The sequence below is a fragment of the Trifolium pratense genome, linkage group LG2 (assembly GCF_020283565.1).
Source record: "Trifolium pratense cultivar HEN17-A07 linkage group LG2, ARS_RC_1.1, whole genome shotgun sequence".
NCBI lineage: Eukaryota > Viridiplantae > Streptophyta > Magnoliopsida > Fabales > Fabaceae > Trifolium > Trifolium pratense.
This window is the reverse complement of record NC_060060.1, coordinates 28,119,361-28,131,700: the sequence shown is the minus strand read 5'-3', so window position 1 is coordinate 28,131,700 and position 12,340 is coordinate 28,119,361. Positions and strand designations below refer to the sequence as shown.

General features: G+C 35.1%; 2 protein-coding genes across 2 annotated transcripts; both read right to left on the bottom strand.

Moving 5' to 3' along the window:
* Positions 1-926: 926 nt before the first annotated feature.
* Positions 927-4,853, bottom strand: LOC123904497 (pumilio homology domain family member 4-like). The gene is made up of 5 exons (XM_045954156.1): positions 3,283-4,853; positions 2,679-2,841; positions 1,989-2,152; positions 1,370-1,625; positions 927-1,031 (listed from the first exon to the last, which is right to left on the bottom strand). Exons 1-5 carry the CDS (start codon positions 4,851-4,853, stop codon positions 927-929), a joined length of 2,259 nt encoding a protein of 752 aa, XP_045810112.1.
* A 3,055-nt stretch (positions 4,854-7,908) lies between these two features.
* Positions 7,909-12,107, bottom strand: LOC123909023 (protein spinster homolog 3-like). The gene is made up of 3 exons (XM_045959794.1): positions 10,274-12,107; positions 9,422-10,179; positions 7,909-8,762 (listed from the first exon to the last, which is right to left on the bottom strand). The coding sequence occupies exons 1-3, from the start codon at positions 10,559-10,561 to the stop codon at positions 8,288-8,290; spliced, it is 1,521 nt and encodes a 506-aa protein (XP_045815750.1). The 5' UTR covers positions 10,562-12,107; the 3' UTR covers positions 7,909-8,287.
* Positions 12,108-12,340: the final 233 nt, after the last annotated feature.

Here is a 12,340-nt window from a genome sequence, read left to right as displayed (position 1 = left end):
CAATAAACAACCGGAAACTAGCAATAGATGTGGCCACTCTTACTAAAGGGTGACCTCATTGACTTGTCTCATAATAAACTCAAATGCCTCAACACGCGAGTTTGTAATATGAGAACTATATATGCATTTACAATCATCTATTCATATGCTCCAAAACAACATGAAAACGGAAAGCATGCTCTCCACTCAAAACCTGCAAAATAGAAACAGTAGCAGCAAAATGGTTTTGGGCATGCACATGAGCCTCATCAGGTTCCACCATCCAAAATGTTGCCAAATTGCCTCAGGCATTATTGCACATAATAAATAAGTGCATATAATCCTTGATATGACATGAATGATTAGATCATTCTTGTTGAATTGACAGTCTTAAACTCTAATTATACTGCAAAAAATATCAATAAAATCTCCTAATTTTATTATCTATCAAAGAGAACATCCAGGAAAATGTACACACAATCTACAAAGTTTCATAACAACACCATCATGGATGTATCACACACAATACATCCATAAGGCAGCAACTGAATAATACAAAATGCAACAGCAACAACATAACAAGCACTAAGAAAACTAAACATAGTCTTCTAAACTTTCAGGCTCTAGCTCCGACAGGAAAATGTGAGGCAATTTGCAAACTGGATTCTGGCAACACTACAAGAAACTGTGGCTAATCAGAAGACGCCGTTTCACCACGATTTTCTCATGTTGAACGCCACAATTCCCCTGTTTTTTTGTAGTGGAAGCTCAGATTCTGAAGATCACATACACAACAACATATACTAGTAGTAGTAGTAGTAGTAGTAGGTAGGTTTTTTTTTTTTTATGCTAGGCTTATAGTAGCTAAGATACACATAGAAAACAAACTGGATGTAATTAGGAGAATGATAATAAGGAACAACAACAAATAGTGTCTTGTTAGAGCATCACTTCTTAAACTGAGTTTTTGAGAAAATCCTCTTGCAATATGGGCTTGTACGCAACATTTTGTGGGCTCTAACTGCTTCAACCAATGATGCATGCAAAGAGCCCTGTATCAGAACAAAAGGTACAAGAAAAAGAAGCATCACAATTCAGAAATTACTAATAACAATTAAACATTGTGTCATAGTATATATGTTCCACATAAAGGATGTTTCGATTTAATCGGAATATATGTGTATATGTGTGTGCATAAACGGACGAAAGATTGTGTTCAAGAGGAGTTAAGGTTATCTCCAGTTCTAAATAGTTCTAGTAGTATCTATCTCTCATTTTATTGAATCTATCTGATCCTGAGGTGAATATCAACCCATTAAAGAGTATTTCAAAAAAAGTGGATTATTAGCGTGATTTGTGTGTGCGTGCGCTTGTGTAAAGTATAACATACCTTGGTGAATTCGAGAGCACGTTGAACGACATAGTTGCCATAAGGGTCTTGCAGCAGACGCTCAAATTGAGGAACAGAAAGCAATTCTTGTACAATCCTTGCTCTAGCCTCTACAATAAATTCGAGGCACTTTTCAACCACATGGCTGCTAAATTTTTGTGTGGAGAGGAGTACATAGTTCCCTTTGAACTGAGGAGTAAGTTTGGCTATGGCACTTGGAATTTGCATCTGGATAATGTACTGAACAACATAGTTACTGCAAAACAATGATTGAATGTGTTATCTTCAAGTGCTAGCATACAAATTTATAGTTTCTGCAAAACACTATTATGGTATGTTTTCAAACTTTTTAACTGCAATTATCTGCTTACATAAGTATTTATGACACTGTTTAAGATGACTTATGAAAATAACATATCCATAAACTATTTTCAACTAATTTTATTTCCATAAGCTCTCTAAGATAGCTTGTGAAAACATCTTAAGAGTTTTTTGTTATAAAAATAACTTATACTATAAATATTAAATTAAGCTGCTTATCCAGATAGACCTTAATATATTAAGACTAGTTTGCTATGAAGACACACAAACAGAGATGTAGGTAAAAAATTAAAATTACCCATATGGATCTTGAGCTAGGGAAAAGCCATATTTGCAAATTTCTTTGACAAGCTTTTCTAAACTTTTCCCCTTTGAGAAATCAATGCAGCGTTGAAGCACACAGCAGCCATGTTGATGAGTAGCAACATCAAGTAAGAACTTTATTGCAGCATCAAAAATAAACTGCCATATATCATAGAAGGAAACAAAAATCAGCAAACTTCTTAGTTAAGAACAATCTTAGTCACTTTGCAGTATGTAAATATTTTCCACCACATTGGTTAATAAATAAAACAGAACAATCTTAGCATAAACTGGCAAATATTCAAATACTTAAAAAAAAAAAATTGTGACAATTGTATGAAAAACTTAAAAGGGTCACCTGTACCAAACTACTATATGATTCCTAATCAGTATCCAACCTTTGGATATAAAGTACTATTCTGCTAGTAATAAATAAAGGTAATACTCATACAAATTAAAAAATTAGTGACATTTGGAAACAGTTGAAGTGTGAGGTACTAGAGTGTGACATACATGGGAAATGTTTCATTATACTATAGCACATATCAATATTAATTTCCATACTACAGCACATATCAATATTAATTTCCATATATATAAAATTATAATTATTCAATTATTAAGTGTAAAGGAATCATCAATAACACATGTTAAAAAGAAACAAAAGAGAAAATAAGTAGTATACCTCATTATCTTGAACACTCCAAGATGACAAGCAGCGTTGTATGACATGATTTCCATTCAGATCCTTAACTAGATCAAGAAAACTAGGTTGAATTGCAGACCTCACTAATGCAATTTGCCTCCTTGATTTGAGAGTAGAAATCAGCTTCTGAACCACTCTTGTGCTGAAACATATGCAATTTCATCAATTCAATGTTTCAAAATCTCCAAAATCAGAATAAAATAATAATATTAGTTTGTTTGGATGTTAAGTCACAAAAATTTATTTTCATGAAATTGATTTTGTAAAATTCATTTTCCTAAAAGTAAGTTGAATGTAAAAGTGACTTAAACAATAAATTGTAAGGTCTTAATATAAAAGTCCAAAATTCTACCTATCTTAGTTATATTGTGATAAAAAAATGCCTAAAAGTGAAGGAAATGTAAAATAAATTCAAAAGCTAAAAATCAATTTTGAAGATAAAAGCTCTAAATTCTAACTTCAAATTCAGATTAATTACGGTGGCAAAATCAATTCTCCACTCTAAAATGAATTCAAGTAAAACTAATAACATTAGATAACAAGAATAGTGTTTAATTGAAATGTTAATATATATATTAATTACCCATGTGTGTTAAAAGAGGTTCTGACTAGCTGACCAGGTTCTTTAGTCAACATAAGAACAATTTGCAACCTTTGTTCATCCCTACAAAACTCAAGCAATTTCTGCACAAGATAATTCCCAAAAGGGTCCATCATAAGCTCAACAACATTATCAATAACTCCATTAAACACCACTTCCATATCTTCAACTCTCCCTTTCTCAACCAACCCCTGCAGAAAACGACCACCATTCTGATCCTTTGCCATATGAAGCATATAACTTTGTAGCTCAGGAAAACTAGAAGTACCAAAATTCATCAAATTTTGTTGTACATCATCATAACCATCATCATCATGATCATCATCATCGTTATCAGTTACAAAATTTCTACTGTTTTCAATTTTACAAGGAAAATGAGAAATTTGAGGAATCACTCCCTCTTGTGAGTATGGATACTTTCTAGCACCACCCAACAATGATGAGTTATTGCACTCATTCTTCATGTCATTCTCTTGAAAGATAAAACTACTATCACATTTAAAAGCCACAGGTTCCTCAATAGGTCTAGTAGGATAAAGAGATTGAGGAAGTTGAAAATACCTATTAGAAGGATAATAAAGTTGTTGTGGTGAAGGAGGTGGTGGTGGTGGTGCTGCTGCTGCAGCATTGTTTACATTTGGAGTAGTGTACATGATAGGATTATTTGTTGCAACATCCCATCCTAAATCATTTTCCATAACAAAAGAAGATCCTCTTGGTGAAGGATACACAGTAGGACGTTGTTCATAAGGGTTATAAGATGAATAGAAAGATGGGTTTTGAAGTTGAACCGGAACAACTCTACCTCTACCATGTCCATAACAAAGTCCATGTCCAAGTCCAGCATGTCCTTGACCATGACCATAAGAAACATTGTTTCCAAGATCAATGGAAGAACCCATTTGGGAAACTCCACCAAAGGCGTGACCTTTTTGCATACCCCATTTCATATCAGAGACTAAACCTTGTGAAGGTGAAACGCCAAAAGTTGATTTTGGAGTACCCATGTTTTGATAACGTGGGTATGTTCCTGTTACTGTTACAGTTTCATCTTCAACAATGTTGTTGTTATTGCTGTTGTTGTTGTTGTTGTATGCATGAGATTCCCAAAAAGGAGGCATGTTCATGCTCATGTTTGTGATTGAGTCAGTAAGATTGTTATTACCTCTGATTCTAGTAATGTTGTTGTTGTTGTTGTTAGGTTGATGATGATCTTCATCCAAAATGGTCATTGCAGAAAGATCAACAGACAATTGATGATGATCATGATGATTCCAGTTATTGTTACTGTTGTTATTGTTGATCATTGTTTCATCACCCCAAATAGGAAACCCTCCTTGAGGTTGAGGGTTAAAAGGAGAAGATTGATGCTGCTGCTGCTGTTGAACCTGATGAGACGACATGAGAGATGATTGTTGTTGTTGATGGAGTAATGATGGAACAGTGATATCATCATCAGAAACCCCGTTGTTGTTGTTGTTGTTCATGATGAACCTTGTTCTTTTTCCAACAAGTTCATTATCTTTTCTGTTGCTGTTGCTGTTGTTGTTCATGATGATGATTCTGTTGTTGTGTGGGTTGATGATATTTGATCGATTCAAAATAAGGTAACAAGCAAGAGAGAGAGAGAGTGACAGTGTGCGATTTGATAGCAAGAGAATAGGAAGTGTCAGTATTGAGTAGTAGTGTGTGTGTGCTAGTGTTTGAGTAACAAGCAATATTGAATTGAATTTGTTTTGTTTTTATTTGGGAGAGAGAGAGAGATGAAAAAAGAAAGTGTATGTGTGTGGATGAATATGAATTTGTTACGCAGGGTTTTGGTTTTGGGTGTAAGGACGAAAATGTCAGATTTGGATCCCACAAAATCAGCAGAGGTGGCGCTACTACTGATCGAGTAGAGTAAGTATGTGGGTGTGTTGTTGTTTCCCGGTGCGCAACTATAGCCCCAACAAATCATCTTTACAGTCAAAACAATATTCTTTGCCACTCCTTATTCGGAACTATGAACAAATCCTGCGCAATACCTTTTTATTATTATTATTTATTTTTTTTTTTATAATAATAACTTTTAACTTTTCTAACTATTAATGTAAAAAAAAAACTATTAATGTATTCGGGAGTTGCTTAGAGCACCTCCGTTGGAGGTGATTTTGAATTGTTTTTGCCACATGTTATAAGAAAAAATAGTTATTCACGAGGAGAAGATATCTCTCAATTAGTTTTGAGCCATTGATTTGTGAAAAGAGAGAAAAGAAAAAAAGAAAAAAGGTGAATTAAAATGTAGACATTGAAGAAAATGAGGAAATTGAGGAAAATAAATTGAGAGAATTCATTCTCGCTATTCATTATTTTGACATGAAATGAGTTTCGCCAGCTGTAACTTGGTTGCATGCTGAAGCTACACAGTGTTGTCTATCTTTGGCAATAAAACAATATTGTTTTTCTTTGTTTTAAATAAATAGAAGTAAAATATAAATATATGAGGTAAAATGGTGGGGTCTAATACGAGTTTTTAAGGGTTGCACCGTTGGAGTAAAAAATGACTGAGTTGCTTCAAAGTGATGTGGCTCTAATGGAACCCACAAAATACATTTGTGATAGGTGCACCATTGGAGATGCTCTTAGAAAGAAAATGCACTCCTTAAAAAAATGTATTGTGTAGTTGCTTAAAAAAAACCTAATAATGCACTTAAGTTTTTTTGGCTATTCTTTGTATCCGTTTAACCTACTTATTTTCTACTTCTCTTTCTTAAAAGAAATAGAGAAGTAGAAAATTGTGTTTGACTCTATTTAGGGATGTCAACGGGCGTCCATGGGTGCAGGTTTGACACTTACCAAACCTACACCCGAAATCATCACCCAAACCCAAACCCAAAGACTGTTCGGGTGGCAAAACAACATCCACGCTCACACCCATTGAGTTCGGGTTTTTTCCACCCAAACCCGCAGCACATTTGAAAATAATTTGCAAATTCAAAAAATTAAATTCCAACATAGACTTTGAATTAAATTACAACTAAAGGTCTTCCAAGGAAATTCAAACATAGACTTTCAAGAAATTACAACATAGACTTTCAAAAAAATAAATTACAACTAAAATTAAGGTCTTCCAAGGAAATTAAGGGAGACTAAGGGGGATAATTAAGTAATTATAAAAATTTTCGGGTGGGTGTATGAGTTTCAGGTGTGAGTTTGACTGATACCAAACTCACACCCATATTATCGGGTGTCACCCGAAACTAAACCCAAACCCAGTCAAATCGGGTTTCGTCCGTTGACTTGAGTTTGGGTTCAGGTGAGTCTCTCGGGTTTGATTTTTTTCTCATCCCTAACCCTACTTCTCCTTAACATAATAAGAGAAATAAAGTAATTGTAAAAAATAGAAAATAAAGAGAGAAGTAAGATCAAACACAATTTTTTTACTTTTATAGTTCTTTTTTGTTTCAAAAAGAAGTAAAGAAGTATAAAATAAGTACTAAACCGGTTATAGATTAGAACAAAACAAAACAATCTATACTCATGAAAATAGCAACGAAACATATTAATATCATCAAAGATCTCTTAACCTAATTTTTGAGTATAAATAAGACTAAAATTTCAGAGTAAGGAGGAGGCTAGAAAGAAGAGGCAGAACCGAAATAATGAAGGAGAGAAAAAGGCAAAACAGAGCAAAAATTTAGAGTTAGAGAAACCTTAAACATATCACCATCCTCTGTAAATAACCCATTCTTATTTTCATTAAAGAAACTATCTCTAAACAATCTCCGCCATTTTTACCAAACCTATTTCAACAAAAAAACAATAGCAGCAACAAATTCAGAGAGTAGGATAGGAGAAGTGTTTGAAAACAGAGAAACTGGAGGTCGAGTGTAACATCCCTTTTTTGTAGTTAACTATTTCGAACCAAGAAAATGTTAATGAATCTGATATTGAAGATCTACACGTAAGATAACATGTTAAATACAGTAACTATTTTTGTTGATGTCCCTACCAATACCAACTGAACTAAGCTGAGAGCTAGCCACCGAAAATATATTAATAAAGGATTAAAGAATAAACACAAATGGAGGGGATCAAACCAAAACTCCATTAAGAAGAGCAAAATCTAAAACTAGGCATGCCTAGTTTGTTCCTCTTCAAACCGTCAAAAATAAACAAAGGAGAATCCAACCAACAAGTGATAGATCCTAAAGCATAGTCACATAATTCGTTCATCTAAGAGAGACATGTTTCACTGACCCACGTTAGAATCCGCCTGGGTTTGAATGCTTATAGGCTTACCGAATTCGTATCATGTTATCAACAAGTATAACTCCATGACCATCTGCCTTAACTAGCAATATCAGAATCACAAAGTTGATGTAAGAAGACAATTTTTAATATATTTTGCAAGTGACTCCAAATTGACAATGTAGCAATGAAATGAGAGATTAAAATGACAAAATTTTCACACTTCGGGGTAATCGAAAAATATATACTATTATAGAAGATAAACCAAAATTCGCTAACTTCATATTTGTATTATTTGCAACATATTCAAATAGTTGGCAAGGCCTATTCTGTATTGTGACTAGATTGTGACCAGAGATCAAGTTCAAAATTATCTAGTTTATGTACAAAAATTCTATAATAAATCATGGTCAAAGTCTGTAGTTTTCTTTGGCTTTACATGCATCTCCCCTAACCTAAATTTATTTGTTTGCAGAACATACCAATATGTATTACAGACTTACAGTGCACACAATTAGCCAGACCATGTAAATTTACATTCATTATCATCCTATCCTATATGTATTACAGTGTACATAATAATTAAATTGCATATAGCAAAAACATTTCTTCCAGCTTAGTTAAAGATAAAACTATGAAGGTGTGTAAAGATTGTTCTATTTCTATTCATGTTCGGTTGATTCCCAATATTGCTCAAATTCTCCACCACTGAGAAAACCTGAAACTTCTTTCTCTTCTCTATAAACTTTTGAATTAACTATTCACCTAAGTTGCATAATGTCAACTGCCTCTGCAGCAATATATTCTCTTCATCGTCAAGATCAACATCATCACCATCATAATCACCAATAGACAACTCATCGGGCTTATCCACGACTAAGCCATCCGATTCAATATGTTGCATCTCTGATTCTATTAAAACCTCCATCCTAGCTCGTTCCCTGTCTCTCGGATAGGTCTTATAAATAAATGAGTAGATTAAACAGCATAGAGCCATTGGAATTCCTATTGCTGTGTAAAGAGACTTTGCCAATGATGCAGCATTCTCTCTGTCTGTTAAAATCTCTTGAGACATGCTAGATCCTTCAGGAATAGGCTTATACCCGTAAACATGTTGCGCCAAAATCCCAACTGCAGGAGGAGCAAATGATGATAGTATAGACTCGAATGACCGGTCCAACGCGTATACACTTGTTCGGGACCTCTCTGGAACTATCTCTGCGAAAATGGGACTAATGTCCAAACAGTTGTCAATCTAAATTATGCAGAAACATATAACTAGAAGAAGCTTTATTACAACCAGAAAGAGATGTCCCAGTCAACTTTATCTGTCATACGCACACACATAATTGTTTGTACAAAGCCACCAAGTGAACAAAAACTATTGAATAAAATGAATGTGTAAAAAGAGCTAATTGAAGGAACATATATACAGAGTTCTATAAGTCCCTTTCAACACAAGCCTTGCAAAGACTACGCATTGGTAATTACAAGTGTTCCATAATAAGGGATTGCCTATGTATTGCAACAAGCATTGATCAATATATTACTATGTATCACCGACACCTAACATTGAAGGCATTTTACACATTGAAGGCATTTACTGTGTCTGACACGTATCAGTGTCCAACACCGACATGACACCAACATACGTGGTTACTTAGAATTATTCTATTTTCTCAAATTATTACCGGTGTCGACGTGTCAGTATTGTGTGAGTGTCGGTGCTTCATAGATATATAATCTCAGTTATTAATCATCTAAATAAAACTTGGAAGGTGAAAAAAGTATTTCAAATATGTTCATGGCAACTACTAAACAAATTAAGGATAATGAATTGGAAAAATGATCGACGGAACAGATAAAAAGTTTATTACTTTGAAATACATACTTATTTGTGGCAGGACCATTCCAAGATATAAAGAGCCCCAAAATGATGAGCATCAAACCATGTGACAATGCTGTAGATGGATCATCTGGTAAACCCAACAAAAGAATCGCCGCCAGAGGGATTGCAGATCCAGAGCTTATCTGTGCTAGGATTATCCTCCCAGAATTTGGAAGAATCCTGGAAAGGATATCCCCCATCTTACCTCCAAACAAACCCCCAACAGAACTAGAAACCACAAACAAAGCTATGAGGAAAGCAGTTTTCTGATGGGAGAAGCCGATAAGCTCTAACCACATGGGTGCAAACGATAAAGCCGACCAAGGAAAGGAGCCAGTGACACCCTGTGCAACAATTATCTGAAAAGTTGAAATCCTAGAAACCGACTTGGCTTCCTGAATCAAATCTCTTACACCAGAGCAAAATGTTTCTTTTTGAACATGATTGGTATCCTTTGCAATTTTACCCTTATCTTGGAAATGTGGATCTTTAGCGAAAATGTAAACTAAAGTACCAACTATAATGCTTATTAATCCAACAACATGAAATGAAATTCTCCAACCAGCAACACCAAAAACTGTTATTGGAGCTATGATAACTGAGAATAGGCCACCAACAACAGAACCAAGATTTCCAGTTAGTTGAAGCCATCCAAAAGCCATGCCACGATTGTTATCATCAGTTGAGTCTGCAACTAGGGACTGAATTGCAGGAGTTACAAGTGCAAGACCAATCCCATTTAATCCGCGCGAAACTGCTACCTAAAAATACAAGTGACTTGAAAGTTCAAACTGAATTCAATCAGTTGTATAATATTAGGAATAAACATTAAACAATATAAAAAGGAAGGGTAACCTGAAAGAAAGTGGAGGAGAAGGCAACAAGGAAAGTAGCGGCAGCCCAAAGAAAAGCACCGAGAGCAATAACATGAGCTCGATTATGACGAGTGGCAAGGTACGCTGCAATTGGGTAACAAGAAGATTGAACGATGGATCGGAAAAGAGTGAGTGAACCGAGTCCTGTTGGATCAGTGTGTAGAGCAGCGCCAACTTCTTTGTAAACACCTGGAAGTAATGACTCGTCTGCTTTTTCCATTATCCCAGCTAGGTTCACCAACACAATTGTAACCGTCTCTGCTTTCATCTTTCTTATTGGAATTCAATTGAATTGAATGCTTGATTTGGGAATCAATCTCTCTCTCACCACTTTGTGTCAAATGTCAATGCTTTTTATGCCTGGGGGTCCAAATCATCAAATTTGCTTTTTAGGCCTCCTTAGTTGCTCTCACCCCCCCCCCCCCCCCAAAAAATACCAAAATACCCAAATTTTTGACCAGGACACTTTGGATCCTATATTCCGAAATCCAAAAAGTTTGGTGTTTTACGCATAAGAACACAGAACACGTTGGTTAATGCAGTTCTTAGATTGCTCGAGAAAGACTTGGGTTTGGAACAATTTTCTTTGGATTATCACAAAAGATTTATTAAGGAGTGTTTCAAAGAGGTGCTTACATTTTTGCCGGATTCAAAATCCTAATTTAAAACTAGTAGTAGTGTTGAATAATCATAGTTAGGATACGAACTTAGACAAATTCGTAACTTAGGATCCGAACGTACCTTACTCCTGTAATTATAGCATGTTCTGTATGTCATGTTCTTTCGGTAGTTAGGATACGAACTTAGACAAATTCGTATTACAATTTCCGAACTGGTTTCAAGGCAAAATGGTCAAGGTGGGGGGCCTGAAAGTAATATAAGGGCCTAAAAAACAATTTTCCCAAATCATATCCAATTTTACTTGTCCAAATCTATTTTATAAAAAGACCGTGCCGCACCAATTAAGAAAAAAAACCCAATTTAAAACGATATCCACACTTTGAAATTGGTTTGGCAAATTGAGGCCCAATGTTTTAATTGATTTAGAGATGACAATGTGTAGGGTATGAGTACCAATCCTCGTACCCGCAATTTAAAAAATTACTCGTACCCATTCTCATATCTGCGTGGATAAACAACATTTGTACTTGTATTCCATACCCTATGTATTCCATACCCTATGGATACATTTGTACTTGTATTTCATTTAAGTTTTTGAGGTAACAAATATGTAAAAATGAGTAAAATATGATACATGAATTCGGATATCTCAATTACATGGTTACCTAGCCTTACTTAGCAAATGGAAATGAAGAGGTTTATGTGAAGCAAATACCTTGTGGTCGGATTTACTTGTCCATAGGTATGGTTCTATGACTGCTAACTTTCTGTCCACTGAGAAAATTTTAGTAAGTGGCCAATCAATCTGGTGGCGTGATCTCATGAAGGTTGGGGGAGAGATGAACAATTGTTGGTTCAGCCATAACATAAGCAATGTCTTGGGTAAAGGGAATAGTATTAGTTTTGGAATGAAAAATGGTTGGGACCAACTCCTTTGAAGATTCTTTTTCCTTCCCTGTATAATTCAACGTTGAGGCCACTTGCTATGATTGAGGATATGGGCACATGGAATGAAGGTAGATGGTCATGGAATTTACTTTTGCCTGCCGAATTGCTCCCTGTAGAAGAAGTAGCAGTAGCGAGTTTGTTTGAGTTGTTGGCAAATGTGCATCCAGTGAAGGATAAGGAAGATAGAAGAAGATGGATTCCATATTCGTCCGGCATTTTCTCGGTGCATTCAGCATACATCTTCCTTCAAAATCAAGACGACTCAATGGTTTTAAACGATAATGTTGTGAGTACGTTACAAAATTTATGGATGAACGATGTACCATCAAAGGCAAGTATTTTTGGTTGGAGATTATTATTAGCTAGATTACCAACAAGTATGGCCTTGCCAAGCAAGAGTATCATTGTTAATCCGCGCGAAATGTGTTGTGCTTTTTTGCTTTTGGGAGGACGAAGACGTTCAACATTTATTTTTTAA